General features: G+C 33.4%; 1 protein-coding gene across 2 annotated transcripts in view; it reads right to left on the bottom strand.

Moving 5' to 3' along the window:
- Positions 1-16,629, bottom strand: part of LOC106464201 (protein split ends-like) — a 125,883-nt gene that overhangs the window by 59,004 nt on the left and 50,250 nt on the right. For both annotated transcript variants that reach the window (XM_013924329.2, XM_022391902.1), the window contains exon 2: positions 3,226-3,507. In XM_013924329.2, coding sequence (XP_013779783.1) covers positions 3,226-3,507 — 282 coding nt within the window. The remainder of the gene's footprint in view (positions 1-3,225; positions 3,508-16,629) is intronic.

Here is a 16,629-nt window from a genome sequence, read left to right as displayed (position 1 = left end):
TGGTGGTTTTAGAGTGATGGTTTGGAGAGCTGTTTGGGTTGGTGGGAGATAGAGCTTAGTGGAGTGCGTTGGCAACATAAATTTTGCGAAATACTGGAGGAAGGACTCTTGGCACTTTATTCCTCGGGTTTCGTGGACAAGAACACAACGTTGTTCCAGGAAGATGGAGCACCGTGTCACACTGCTAGAAACACCAAAAGTGGCAGGAAGGGCTCGGCCAGGGCAACTTCTGGATATCATTTTAATCTCCTGACATGAACCCCATCGAAAACCTCTAGACCATACTCGACCGGCAAGTCAAGAAACAACCAACAACCAACTTCGAAGAGCGATCTACTCCAAGTTTTGAAGCAAGATTGGGCGAAAATCCCACAATCTAAAATTGACGAGATGATTCTCACTATGCCCCAAAGGATCAACGAACTCCACGAAGCGAAAGAAAGATCTACTAGATATTAATTAAATTATAAATATATCAATTCATGTGAATATGATTGAAAAATTTCATTTTTAATGAAAAGGTGGTGTCTATTTACTTTTGACCACGCTGTCTACAAGGCGTTCAGAGAGTATTTTGTCTCTCATCGTCTACCCCAACTCACGAGTTCTGGTATTAAACGAAGTCCTCTTGGACAGTGACTAATGGGAGACAAAAGATATATCTGAAATGCTATTTTTACACATCTCTGATGTTGAATCCGCAATGGTCAAATTACTTGAAACCCGTAAAAGAAATCTGCAGTTACTGTCATTTTTATCACAACTTTTAGACTTACAAGTACAATGTCATATTACAATGATTTTTTCTTTGCATTAAAGATTTGTATGCTTTATGTTGTTTATAACATGTAATTTATAAAGTTGCATATTTTATGTATACTTGAATTAATTCTATACATTGTAACTATTAAAGCATTACTCTGCCATCTAGGCTTAGTACTGTTGCCTTATTGCTTTATTGTTTGATTATTCTCTAATTGTCACTCATGGCATTACTATTATGCGTTTCTTGCTTCATCTATCTTTTTCGAAAATGTACATACGTTATTCTAAAACATTGCGATTACCGATAAACATTATTTTCTCGAATCATTATAATAAATTAATTTTCTTTCATTTTGTGTTTTAACTTCTTGTTTTACCAGCACTTATTATTCTAAATACCAAGTTTTATTATATTAAGCCTAAATTTAACTTAGCCTACTAAATGTTATTCATACCTTTATTATATTATTAAAAACATACCAAAAAGGTTATTGCATTGTTGAATTTTACACAAATTTCTTATTTTGATTGTACATTTATTTAAAAAACAACAATACATACCTTAATATAATTGATCTGTTAGCCATATAGACACACTGATTAACATTATTTTTCTTCATTCTTTATCAATTTTTAAAGTATTAGCGTGCCACCTATATTTTGCTTCCACGCCATCGTCTACGAAAATTACGTAAGTTTAACTATCTGTATATAATGCCTTCATATTTTATTTGCATATTGTCAATTTTGAAATATTTCATAAAATTCCAAAATTAATAACTTTAAAATGTAATTTCACTCCACTGTATTTTATAAAACTAATTCAGTGTCATGAAAACTCACACTGGTTGTGCGTGCACCACTAATACACATATCAGAATATTTAGATCTTTACTACAACTAGTTTTTACAGCACATCGATGAATATTTAATTTTCATGCACATACTTACAAAACCAAGGATTGGTATTAATCCATCTTTGCAACCAATTGTCACTCAGATGACATTATTCATTGAATATGTGAATTTGATAATCATTAAATGTTTTGATACGTAAACCAAAAAACGTCTCTGCTGTAAACAAGTACTCATTTAACCATTTGAAGTTCTCAAAATTATTGTGTCCAGGAAGTTGGTTAAACTCAAGTCTGATACATAAAATCGCTCTTCACTCACAAATATAAAAGTTATAATTTACAAATCAATTGTAAGTATAGGACGCTTCTTTATCAGTAGCAATTAAAATGTTTCATGTGAAATATTAACTACTTAACAGTGTCAGTACTTAATCCTCAAACTACTAACTTGTTTTTTATACATATTTCATCATAATGAGTAATCTTATGTTTTTGCAACATCAATGTAAAGAACTGACAAAAACAAACAAAACTTGGTGATACCTCTCATTTTCTATCTAAAATTATATTATCCCAACAGTAATTTGTAAGATTAATTGCAATGTTGATGGTATTTTTCTTTAATTTGTGTGTGACTAGTATTTTATAAGGAACCCTGTAACCAATAGTCATGAACCCATAAGCAATATGGTACATGGGTAGCTTAGAAAATGTGCTGTAAAAGCAGATGGATCCCATCAATAATTCTTGGGTTTAAAAAAATTAACCAAGTTAATTCCGAAAAGCTTGTCTTTTCTAATAGCTCTTAAGTCAACTAGTATTACATGGCAAAACATACTGAATAAAGTAATTTAACATTTTAAACTTTCTTATATTCTTATTCGCTCAATAGTTTTAAAATCAGTTAATATGGTATACACAATTGAAAATGTAACGCAACACTTTAAAATTCAGAATTTCCGAAAGTTTAGACTTTAATCGACGGCACTTTCATCAGTTGATTATTATTCTTTTGTATTTTTCAGACGTTTTTTCTTATGAGTGAACAAAAAAAAATTAGGACACGGAGCAAACACACGCAATATAAAACCTTACCAATCATTATTTTAGTTCGATTTGTTTTTAATTGAATTATTGTTTTCCATCCCTTTTTTACTTTCAATTACTTCAATATCCTAATCACTAGAGTAAGTAGCACTGTTGAGGTTGCGTGGATGCTGCGATATAGTTATTTCTTGAGACTTTTAGGAGAATGATAATAATGGTATAATCTAAGGTCAGATGACACGTTAACTTAAGGATAAACTGTGTCTTCTGAATAAATTTTATGACACATTTGTGGCTTCATAAAATACAACTAAATTTATATGTAACATATGTGCATATTATCTATTCTTTTATGCAGTTTTTAAAATTAATCAAAAATAAATAATCTGCCCAAACTAAAACTGTCTGCAGTTGAACACCATAATCAATCAATATTTGTTCTAATTCTCAAACACCTGTATCGTTTACACTGCAACTTGCTTCGTAATAAACGTAACGCTAACTAAATGGATTTCTTTAATTAAATGGTTGTAATTAGGGTTTAGTATTAACATACCAATGTGGATATCTTGGTGTTCTTGGTGTAGTGTAAGGAGGTGCACCAGGTCTTCCTAAAGCGTCGTCTTTCTCATGAATATAAATACAAGTAGCAGAACTGGCCGCACTAGACACTGGGGGTTCATAATAATCTGTTTTTAACGTCCTTTCGTCTATTTTATTATCTGCATTGTGCGCTTTAGCAGCAGATCGAATGTCTATGAAAGCCACAGTAGCGGCCACCGTTGGCGTGTCTTCATCCTTTTTGGCTAAAATCTTCACACTCTGGACTTTACCATACCTGAAAGAAAGATAAAGATAGAACACGACTCACTCATAAAAAGTGTTTTGTCATTTCCATTAAAACCTTAAATAACAGTTTGTAAGATCTGCTGAGGTGTCCGATAATGAAGTGTACCTAAAACACGAACATATTTCGTAAGTTTTCTTGTAATACAAATTAAACAGGAAAATCAGCACTTTTGATTAATTATTTGTTTAATAAATATAGTGAACGCAACTTTCATTTACATAAGTAGTTTTTGATAAGCTCGTTCTGACAAAGTTTTGATTTGCATTGTCGTCGTTCCGTGATACTGTTTCCAGAAACTGAAGATTCCTTTACATCAAAATTTCTCATCTATGAGGAACATTTAACTTAATTTACTTATTTTTTTCTGCTGTCCCTAATGAAGAATAAAAAGGAGTATCGTTACTCCTATGGACAGAATCTTGTTTATATTAAATAATCAATTATTCAACTATCCGGCGGCTCGTGAACATCATGATCACATACATTGTAAAAAAATCTGTTGTCAGCCTTCTTCTGAATCCGAACAGCTTTAAACGACCTTTATAAAACACCAGTGTAAAATTATGTTAACCAAAAAACTTAATAAACATGGTATCTGATTTGACATCACTGGAATTACTAAAACGACTATTTATATCAATACACAAGTCTCATTTACAATAGTTTTAATAATTTTCAACTAGATTTTCGTTTCACTGACAAGCACTGTCACTAATTTTTGTGACATCGATTTATGTGCTTTACAATTTTCGCGCAAACCTATACAAGGATTATCTGTGCATAACCATCCCTAACTTTGACCAGATATATTAGTGGAAGTTGTTTTATGAGTGAAAATAAAGAAGAATGTAATATGTCAACCATACTAAATCTGCTATATCCAATGCTGAATAGGCCTTTCGCCCATTACTAGGACTCATTAGGCCAGCTGAGTTACGGACAGACGTAGTAGTGGTCTAGACGTTATTTATATCATCAACTACTTGAACACCGTTTTGGTGTGAACTACATTAAGCTGGTGAAATGTAATAATTAACGATTATGTTTATAAATAAGTCATTACGTATCATTTAGTCAACAGCACCTACCACTAACTCTTATTTGACCGAAGATAGTAGGATTTTACTGTTATTCTTAATTCTTATAGCACATACACGGCCCCAAACTGTGGAAGGAGAGTATCTGAGGCAAGGAGACGCAAACCATGAACTCTCGGATTTATAGTCCGAGCATGCTAACTAGTAGACCACTTCCGGCCTTTGTCACATGCTGTAGTGTGGTGACTAACAGATATAAAAGCAACAAAACTAATGATAGTCTTTTTTCTGTGTACAGTTAAAAAAAATCGTTTAGTCAATTTATGTAATTTTCATCATAAACGTATTCAAAAGCCATTTCTATATTCGGGTATTAAAGGGTTATAACTCGTGTTTGTTTTCATTATCGTTAGTTAAGTAAATGGACAACCAGTTACCTAAACCGCAATATCATAAGTTTATTCGTCCACTACATGCTAGTATTGTTTGTAATTTTTGTCCAATCCGGAGCGATATCATCAGTGTGTATGTGTGTATATATATATATATATAATATCCCTGTACTGATAGAATTATCCTACATAATTCACAAGTACGGGATATAGTTGATAAAACTGTTGATGAGACATCAAAGAACATGGTAAGCTTACCACGAAATGGCGAGACAAGTTTTCTTATCAACAAAATGACAGAGTGGCAGAAGTCGAATGATGAAAGATATAAATTGGATTACCACAGGTTCACTATAACCCATCAGAACGTAAACACATAAAAAGGCCAATCAACATTAATCAGCTAAGCACTTTCAAAACATGGGCTAGGTGTTTACAACTCATTCCTTATGTGATAAATCAAAATAAATAAAAACTAGTACCCAACAGACAACGTTAAAGACACAAAAACACTTGTAAAAGGATCGCAATATAACACATAAAGCTATACCTACAAATAATATATATACTATTAATATTTTATGCATTTTTTACAGATTGTACTTGGTGTCGGATACCTCTTGTATTCATTATTTTAGTTATCCCACCATACTTCAGTAATGTTTTTATGTTAACAAGCTTTATGGAACTACTCTGTCTGTGAACCCACAAATACATATATACTTATGTTTGATATATTCTGAAATAATTAGTATTTTTAATTTATCAGAATCACTTAATATCCGACGGTTACAGTACGTTCCCAAGAATCAAGTTTGTAATATATAAGAAGAAATCGGTTACCAATAATAATAAAAAAAATTGTTAGATAGTAGTCAGTATAAATGTTTATAATTGGATATTCGCCAGTAATTATGCAGTATGAAAATAATTAATACGTTAATATGATATAGTTAACTGAAATGTAAGATAATAAAAACATGCGAGGAAACAAATGAAAAAAGTTATCTTAGTTAGCATACAGCATGTATTTTTAATGAGCATTTTTTTCTTTTTTCTGCGAAAGATTACTTCTCTCAATAACAATTTGCTAGCTGGTCACCACAGTTAATTACTCTTGAACATTGTAACATAAGTGAGTCAAAAACTATGGGACGAGGGTTGGAGCACTGAAAACGAATCTATTGATTCTAATACTTTTAGAACTATCTTTTATTATCACGACCTTTTATCTAAAGGCACCGCCCTGCGGTGTAATAACAATCATGTGTTACCCTGGAAACATGTACAGGTATCAGGCACAGGTCACAAGTTACCCTGGAAACATGTACGGGTATAAGACTATAAGGGTGCGCTGTTGCACACAAACATACATTCTTCACCTGCCACGAGACGCACGAAAATTACACGAATGACGGTTGTAATGAACAACTGCAGCACGTGAGTTGGCAAGGTGCCAAATTCTTTATTATCTCGATCTGTCACTAGTTGTTCAAGAATAGCAGGCAAGAAACAAGAAAATATTCATGCCAAAGATACACGAACATACGATTTAACATAGACATACAAATATTCGATGTAAAGTGAAAATCAACACCTGACACCTCTGTTAGTTATACCCTCGCCAGTTTTCTAATTGTAACTTATTATTGTAATATTGATGAAATACATTAACTACATACAGCATGATAAAACTTCTACTTTACCCTAGATATATATGGTGTAATTTTATATATTATTAGAATATGTCAAAGTGTGATGGTAAAATAATAATAATAAGCTTTTTAATTGTGATGAATTATTATAACGATACATTTTACACAGTGGAAATCTTTAAATGAGGCAGCACAAACAGAAAACTAGTTTCTGTACTAAACATTCATCTCTGTGGCATGGTAAGAACAATAATATGGAAATATATCATAACTGGATTGTTGTACTATTATTATCTACTCAGCCAACAATGGCAGCTTATATCTAAACATGTCTTTTCGTCCAATAAACAAATACAAATATTATGTTTTTGCAACATCTATGTAAAGAACTGACAAAAACAAACAAAACTTGGTGATACCTCTCATTTTCTATCTAAAATTCTGTTATCCCAACAGTAATTTGTAAGATTAATTGCAATGCCTTCAACACACAATTCTACCGGGACAGACCAACATTCCGCAAAATTTCCGCCATTAATACTGAAATTTGCTTTATTCTTCTATTGTTATTCAATTTTTTCATCCTGTTTCTATAATGACATAATTTTTCAATAGATTAGAAAGCTCTAATAACGGGTAACAATAATATAGTTCTCTGGAATGATTACAAATATACCTCAAAATGTTATCGGCTTATGTCCTTAGAATGACATTATAAACACAACTAACAACCTGAATGAATATTAGGCCTACATGTGTAATTACGTTTACATTCAAATTTTTGAATATCGGGCTGTAACTGAATTCTACAATAATGTCAATCGACGATAAAGAAGCGGAAGTTACTGGAAAACTGTTCACACATTATTCTTTACTCTGTCGAAAAATTACTAATTACAATTCAATAGAAAAGGCTTGAGCTATATTTACAAACGTTTACTTCCAAATACCCTTGTTTTATGAAACAAACAGAAATCGATCTCAAAAACTGGATTTACCGATGGTGTCAATGTCCTTCGGCATTTTAAGTATATTTGAATAAACTCTTTATTCAACAAATTGCTTTTGATGCATGGCTTTGTTGGTTAAAGCCATCTTCATAACATACGGTTCATAAAAAATTAAATATAATTACCATCAATATTTCCATTAATTCCACTAAACAGTGTTGGGATCCCTCTATACTTTAAAGAGAAGCTGAGTGATTTTACCCAATGTTTTTGGTCATTTTTTTAGTGTGTTACTTAATATGATACAGTATTGACCTTTACTTGTAATGAAAGATATAAAAACAAGTCGGTAACTGGAAGATTATACGGTCATATTTCAAACTGAATATTTCTTTTCATATTTACCTTTGGTACAATGGGAAGCACTTGCACGCATACATGTATAGTTATTGTTTAAATACATGTACAGATTTTTCAAAAACCTGAATAGTTTGAATAACGCATGTATTGAACGTAGTTTTATATATTATTTTACAGATGAACTCTGTTTTATATATCTAAACAGGAAGTGTTGGAACTGAAATGTGAGCAAAATTCTTTAGTTACATAATCATTTATTGCAATAATAATCCATACAAAACGCTAATATAATGGTTGATTTTTCGTCCACAACTTTCTATTTGCGCATGAGAACAGTGAATTTTAAACATATAATTTATGTATAAATTAAAGCTGGCGCAATCGGACTTTCATACCGTGTTACAAATCAAAAGTACTTTTTTATTATTGAGTCAGAAACAAGATGAAAAATACATCTGAGTGATCTTAACTATTCACTGGGCAGATTGCTAAAGTTTTAATTTCTTTACACAATGACACCAACATATCTATACACACTGACAATATCACATTTCTACAAACACTATAACAAACTGACATACTGACAATATTCCCACAAGTACTATTTTACATATACATGCTGACAACCACACGTCTGTACACTGTCAATACCACATCTCTACAAACTATAACAAACGTACATACACCAAAATATCTCTACATACTGACAGTATTATATCTCCACAAACATCATTACATATCTACATACTGACATGAGCACATCTCTACACATTGAAGATATCATATACAGGGTGGCCAAAATTAGGTATACAGTTGATAATGTATTTAAAGTAATTAAATTATACAATTGATAATTTATTTAGTGGTATTTTACACATGACATGGAATTATTGGTAAGTTAATCTCGCTGGTGTTCAAATTGAAACCCGTTGCTGTTCACACAATTCTAAAGGTTGTCTGCAACACTTATACAAACTTTCTGACACAAGTCTGTCTGTCCATCAGGTTCTGTAAATACGTCTGTGATGTGCCTTCTCATTTTACCTCAACCTTTTCTACTGTATATTTTGTCCTTAAGTACTCTTCAGAAGGAAAAGTCCATATGCAACTGTATACCTACTTTTAGGACACTGTATATCCGCAAACACGCCATTTCAAATATACATACCGACACCTAAGTATCTGGTACTGATAGTATCATATATTCACAAACACAATTATAAATTTATATAATTATACTGACACGAACATACCTTTGCACGCTGACTGTATCATATCTCCACGAACACAATTATAAATTTATATAATTATACTGACACGAACATACCTCTAAACGCTGACTGTATCATATCTCCACAAACACTTTTTCAAACAAACACACTTATATCACTAAAAAAACATTACTACGTGAAATATCTACAGACCAACAATATTAATACACTGACACTATAATATCACTAACATTAAAATTGACGCTCTAACATCAAACATATATTTACTTAATAACTATCTATATAAATATACGTCAATATGTGTGTGTGTATATCTGTTCGTTATACGTTTCCACATTTCTTGATCATTCAGCTCCAAATCTGACACAGTGATACAGGATGACATAAGGGAGGTCAAAAGGGGGGAGGGGTTGAATCCCCATCTAATTTCAAATTGATAGAATTCTTGAAAACTGTATGTCTTTCTTTTCAGTATTAGTACCTTTATGTATTTTTATTGCACTTTTAATGTTTGTTATGTTAAGAAAAAATTATAGAAGCACAATTTCCTATTCTTTGTTACAAACAAGTTTTTATTTCGCCTGTCCAACGGACAGGTACTCACTCCAGTTGGTATTATTATTAATTTATATAAATATTCATTCATTGTTGTAACTCCACGTTACACTCTAGACAGGAACACAGTCTCAATTCTGAACGTCAGCAAGTTCTAGCTACTCTTAAGACTTATAAACAGGGCAATTTTTAGTTCCCCTGCATCCTTTCGGCCATAAGGGGGTGGGGGTGGGGGGGTTGTAAGAAACTAATGAGAACTTTGATTACGTGATTAAGGTTTTCAGTTGTTTTGCTTTACTTAAAATATACAGTATATTTAATATAAAATGTTTTATAACACAATTATTTTTAATTTATTAATTCAATAAAAAAGTATTCATCAAACTAATTGTATTCAGATGTTAAAACCATTTTAATAACGAATTATTAACTTTAAAACTCATACGTTTCATGTATAAGATAGGCGATAATTATTTTTTTAACATGTTTAGCATAAATATCCGAGAGTTCGCGTAACCCGCAAACCATACCTGTAACTATTATTACGGGCGCGAGCTAATTACGTCACACATCAGCCAATTGGTAGCAGGACCCTCTCGAAAAAACGCGTTCAAGTATTATGTGGTTTGGTAACTGTTATAAATAAAGCGTGCGTGTAACTTTCTGACAAATGATTCAGAAAGCGACAAAGGCAAATAAATAAAAAGAAAATGTATACAGATAGCAGCTCAAACCGAGAAATAGCTTAGCGAGGAGGAATAAAATAGGTATTAATCAATATTTAAAAGAAATTAATAATTATTTATAACATTAGTGAAGGACTAAAAAATATGTCTGGTCCAGCAAAATAAAACTGACAAAGAGTTGAAACGACCAGTTCAGAGTAACGGATATCAAAGTACAGCAGAAGATAATTTTCCGCATTTTAAAAAACATAAAACAAACAACAATTATCAATTTACCAAATTTGAAGTTTCGGAGATTGGTTTATAGCCACATAGACAACCGAACAAGAGTTACGTTAATAAAATATAGACCCGTACAAGTTAAAGTTGTTAGCTTTTCCCCTAATGAAAATTAATCTGGAAGACGATTTTTAGTATGGTTTGTTTTTAATTTCGCCCAAAGCTACACGAGGGCTATCTGTGCTAGCCGTTTCTAATTTAATTTAGCAGTGAAAGATTGTTTGTTTGTTTGTAATTAAGCACAAAGCTACACAATGGACTATATGTGCTCTGCCCACCACGGGTATCGAAACACGGATTCTAGCATTGTAAGTCCGCAGACATACCGCTGTGCCACTGGGGGGGGGGGGGTGCAGTGAAAGACTAGAGGGAAGGCAGCTAGTCATCACCAACCAACGCCAACTCTTGGGTACTTTTTTAACCAACGAATAGTGGGATTGACCGTCATATTATAACGCCCCCACGGATGAGAGGGCGAGCATGTTTGGTGGGACGGGGATTCGAACCCGCAACCTTCAGATTGCGAATCAAGAGTCCTAACCACCTGGCCATGCCGGGCCTCGATTTTTTTAGGATAACTATTTTCGGGAAATGAAAAAGTGTCACGTCCATCATTGACGCATCCTTTCAAACAAATTGTAATGTTCCGTTTTTCTTGTAAATTGTACAAAAACAAATGACTGATGAGGGTTTTAATTCCCTATAATATGTTTCGAAAAACTTCAGAAGCTCATAAGTAAAACTGCTTACTTACGGAATGCCTTATGAAATGGGAAGAACTGGAACTCTTGTTTAAAAATTCTTCTGGATAGATTAAATTTAATTAAAATTGAAAGCAATGTTTAACAGGCGTTAAAAGTTGTGCAATAGTTTTACACTTGTCGGAGAGAAATTAGGATGGTTGAGGAAATTTCAAGTTAAATCGTCCCAAAAACGGACTTTTAGCCCATGTGGAATTTATGGCAAAGTTTGATCCAATCAGGTATGAACACTTCATAGATTCAATAAGTGAGTCATTGTATGGGTCTGTAAGTTCATAATGAGCTAATACATACAACTCCAAAAGAAATCGCTAATACAAATGTTTTAAAATTTAAACGTATGAAAAACTATTCTATAACTGTCGACTAGCTAGCTGCTTCCCCTTGAGTCTGCGAGTTCAAAATTAAGGACGGCTAAGTGTAGACAACCCTTCTGTAGCTTTGCTCGAATGTAGGAAATAAACAATCATTTCCTTAGTTAATGTCGAGGAGACTACTGGCCATTCGCGAAGAGCTTATAAAATAAGGAATACCATTCAAAGACTGCTGAGGGCAAATATGAGAAACCAATAAAAAAAAGTGTGCAATCGGGATTGTTGCAAGTAAAAAAACAACGTCGTTATTCGTTTATTGTGACTTTCCTTCCTTGAACCTTGTTATTTCAAATTCTTGCAACTGGTCAAACATATGTATATAAGTTTTCTTCAAATAATGTATTCTGTTTTGCGGTATCATCTGAAAACTGGCTATTTTCAAGTCTTTTGTTAATATCCTCTCAAACCAATTTTCAAGACTACGAGGAAATGTAAAATTGAAAGACATCAGCCAAAAGGTATGTTGGCAACATTAATAAAACGGATAGAACAGCTAGGTAATTACCACATGAATTCACATCATACAGATTTATATTTTTATTAGTCGTTGGTACGATGTATTTAAAAAAAAATCTAGTCAGCAACACAAATGTAGAGTGCAACTATGAGAATTTATATTGCTAGTAATTTGGTCAATGATATACAGCAAACCCTTATTCAATACAGAGAAAATTGTTTCGGAGGTGCAATGATAAATGCTCACGAACTAGCAGAAGAATTGTCAATATATTAAAAATGATCAAATTCGTATCAGATGAAAGAAATGTTTACTAGTTACAAATCGGAGGATGAGCTAATCATTGTTGCACAACAACCAATTCAAAACTGAATATTTTTACGTTATATTGGATTATTTCCCGAGGCGAGTGTTCTCCAGAGAGGTGTACTTAGTTAGCTCTATCCACTTTATCATGTATGTAAGCGACATGTCTCGAACAGATAAAAATTTCAGTCTTACTTCCCAATCTCGTCTTCATATCGCCACATTAACAAAATTCCTTGGATTTTGGTAATGTGATTCAAAATTAACCACATCATCCAAATTACAAAGTAAAGTTTGGCAACGAAAAAGTATGCTAGGAGACTGTTGTGTAAAAGCATTGGAGTTTAACCAGAAAACACCATTAAATATATAAATAATATATACTACCAATAATATGATATGATTTCCCCGCATGGAGTAACATTGCACCATCGCACATTAATAAACTACAAAGAATACAGTTTTCAGACTACCCAGATCAACAAACACAAAATTCACGCACAAATATGCAAACTTACAACCAATTTACGACAGACTCCTAGATTGCTCATTCAAATATTTTGATAAAAATCTTTACAAAAATTATAGATTAACCTCCATAGATCGTTATATCGTACATGATGGGGATGGCACTAAGTATCTCTTTCCATTCAATATATATACAATCAAAAGTACCCGTCCCCAGTGACGGGAAAGTTTAAGTTAATCTATCAATTTAGATTATTTCATGGATTTAAAAATGTTAATTGTGTTACACTTTTGGTTTCACTCAAAGCCAACCGCGAAAAGTAATTGTTGAGCATTTCAGTCGTACTAAGAGCCGCTCAACAATAACATACTGTAAATCTACATTTTTATTCTTTATGTTACGTCACATTTTGAAATGTGAATGATAGTGTGATTAATTCCTAACAAGTTAGTATAGAATATCCTGCTTGCAAAATAAAATTTGGCATCAACATTATTCACGCCTGGTTTCCCGTCATTTCAAAAGTGAATGTTGAGCTTTGCCTGTGTGCACAGCTTTTTAAACAATAGACAGACGAACGCTCGGACAGACACCACGGTTCGCAATATATGTATATATATATATATATAAAATAAGAAAAAGTACACCTATACTAGACCATACATATCACTTTGATTTAGATATCAAAAGTGTATGCAAAAGGGTATTTATGTGTAATACGCGTCTGGTAACTTTATCAAGTGAAAAAGTGACGTTTTGCTATTGATCTGTTTGCGAGTGTAAGACTATTTTTACGCGACCAAATGAATAGAAGTAGTGAAATAGCACTAAATACTATAAAGCTTAATATTCATGGACATAACTCTGAAGAGGGAAGGTAGGATCAGAGTAACTAATTAAATGTTGATGCCCTGATCTCGTGAAAACAATCATAACATTTGACAGTAAATATACAAACCGTCTAGGAGGGAGGAAGAGGTCTAAATAGCACCTGACCTTCCAGGTTGCGCACAACGCGACCGAGAACCAATAAAGACACAGCAGCAGCGTTTGTAGATTTGTTTGTTTGTTTTGAATTTCGCGCAAAGCTACACGAGGGCTATCTGCGCTAGCCGTCCCTAATTTAGCAGTGTAAGACTAGAGGGAAGGCAGCTAGTCATCACCACCCACCGCCAACTCTTGGGCTACTCTTTGGCCAACGGATAGTGGGATTGACCGTCACTTTATAACGCCCCCACGGCTGAAAGGGCGAGCATGTTTGTTGTGACGGGGATTCGAACCCGCGACCCGAAGATTGCGAGTCGAGCGCCCTAACCACCTGGCCATGCCGGGCCCATTTGTGGACTTATAATACTATAAACCGGATTTCGATACCCATGGTGAGCAGAGCACAGATAGCCCAATGTGTAGCTTTGTGCTTAATTCCAAACAAACAAACAAACAGTGGACTATGCTTTAATCAAAATGGGAAATACATTTGATGTTCTCCGTGATTATATGTGACTTTTGGATTCCTTTGTGACTTTGAAGCAATTCAAATCCATAAAAAACAATGAACTAATAAGATTGTTCATGGGTTTAACAATAGCACTATCCGCCACAGATAGAACCAAGTCGAATCTTGACGGAGTGTTTTTAGTAGTTGAACTTCGTGGTTTAGCTTCAGTTCTCTCTGACATTTGACGCTCTCATAACACTGCACTTTATTTGCTACATCCCAATGTATGCCTTACTTTTAAATGTGCTACTTATGGATGCAACATCTGCTGAGAAAAGTTAATTCAAACCTGTTTGATTACGTCAACATCTCAGAAGTTCCTCACTGGGTTGGCTACGCTTCCCATATGAAGGGATGTTGCTGTTGATTTTTCAGAAAGTTGCCAGAGGATTTGAAACAAGATCAATTAAAATGTACATTGTCAAAGTTTAATAACTATATGAAAAGTATGTGAATGTGAAACTTAATATTTCTAAGAACGTACGACAAATTTATGCATCGACAGGAGTATACAATTAAATATCGTGCAGAGTCCTGAAGTCTTATTACGACAGCCATATTAATATGTGATGGTGTCAGTATTTAATGTTGTGGTCACTGTCTAAAAATGATATAGTGTCATAGGCTAGAGTCGCGAATGTCTAGAGGTGTGGTAGTGTTATGTATTAATACGTGCATACCAGGAGCGGCCTTATTGGCAGGTGTAACTGACCAACATTTTTTAACTTTAAATTTCGTTATTTTGTGTTTGGTCATGGGTCTTTTTTATACTATATTGTTGATTATAGTTACCATTACTATCTGACGAATTCACGGTTTCAATGGACTTTTAAAGTTTGCTTTTCGATCTTTAAGAAATGAAGAGAAAAGGCATGTTTGAAATGTTTACCCAGTCTGTAACTTTTTCACAAAGCACCATTACACGTGAAACAGCGTTAATAGAACTTCAACTGTTCTGACTAAGGAGAAACCACTTGGAAACTTATTTGTCTTTATTATTAATGATTTGTCATAATTTTCCTTAAGCTGCTACGCTACGCCCTTTAAAGATATATTCAAACAAAGTTAGAAGTATTAAATTTTATGGGACATTTTATTTTGAATATGTTTTCTTTCCTATTTATAGTTTATTTTATCAGATTCATAAGAGGCGGGGTTTTACAAGTTGGTCATGACCTCAAAATCGCGCATTGGTTTCATTATTTTGAGCCTCGAATTTTAATTTAAATTTGCACACGACCACACCTACTCAACACCGCCCCTAATGCATAGTGATATAATATTGCCATTAAGTAAATATGATTTCAGAGTTTAAAGTTGTGATAGCAGTGCCAGTGTATAAAGATATGATAATACCAATAAGTACATGCTTGTGTGTGGCGCACAAATGTTAACAATAACGCTATAAGAATTTCATTTACACACATATAGTATACCTCCATAATCTGATGTAAACATCCCTTACAGTTTTCCCGCTCAATCCATATCGCGCCCCAGTGGCACAGCGGTATGTCTGCGGACTTATAACGCTAGAATCCGGGTTTCGATACCCGTGGTGGCAGAGCACAGATAGCCCATTGTGTAGCTTTGTGCTTAATTACAAACAAACAATCCATATCAATCAAACCACCAGTCACACCGGGTCAAAGTCAGATCGACAACCCAAAATGACCGCCAGAACGTTTTAATTTAAGGGTTTTTAGTGAGGCCTTTAAAACTCTGGTATATTATTATACACTCTACTTTCACCCAGAAGTTCTTATAATTAGTAATTTTAAAACTGTTGGAAATACTGCATCCTCAAAATTAAGCAACGGCGCAAGACAGAAGGGCCGTTTCTTTTTATGAGTATCATATCATATCATATTGGGCAAATATTTACTCCTTTTTTCTCCTGAATAACTATAGTCAAACGTTCGAAAGAGCTCAGATTTTCGGTTCATTTGAAATTTACTTTTGTTTTCATGATACTTTGTGGTAATTCTTTCATCAAAACAAATACCTGCTATGCAACTGAATACATTTAAACATGATTTTTTTACCCTTAAAATTCTTTCATTTGTAAAATTTGGTTCAAATATTTTGGAATTTGAAGGAGT

This window comes from Limulus polyphemus, unplaced genomic scaffold, assembly GCF_000517525.1.
Source record: "Limulus polyphemus unplaced genomic scaffold, Limulus_polyphemus-2.1.2 Scaffold1586, whole genome shotgun sequence".
Taxonomy (NCBI): domain Eukaryota; kingdom Metazoa; phylum Arthropoda; class Merostomata; order Xiphosura; family Limulidae; genus Limulus; species Limulus polyphemus.
This window is presented reverse-complemented; position numbering and strand designations above follow the sequence as displayed.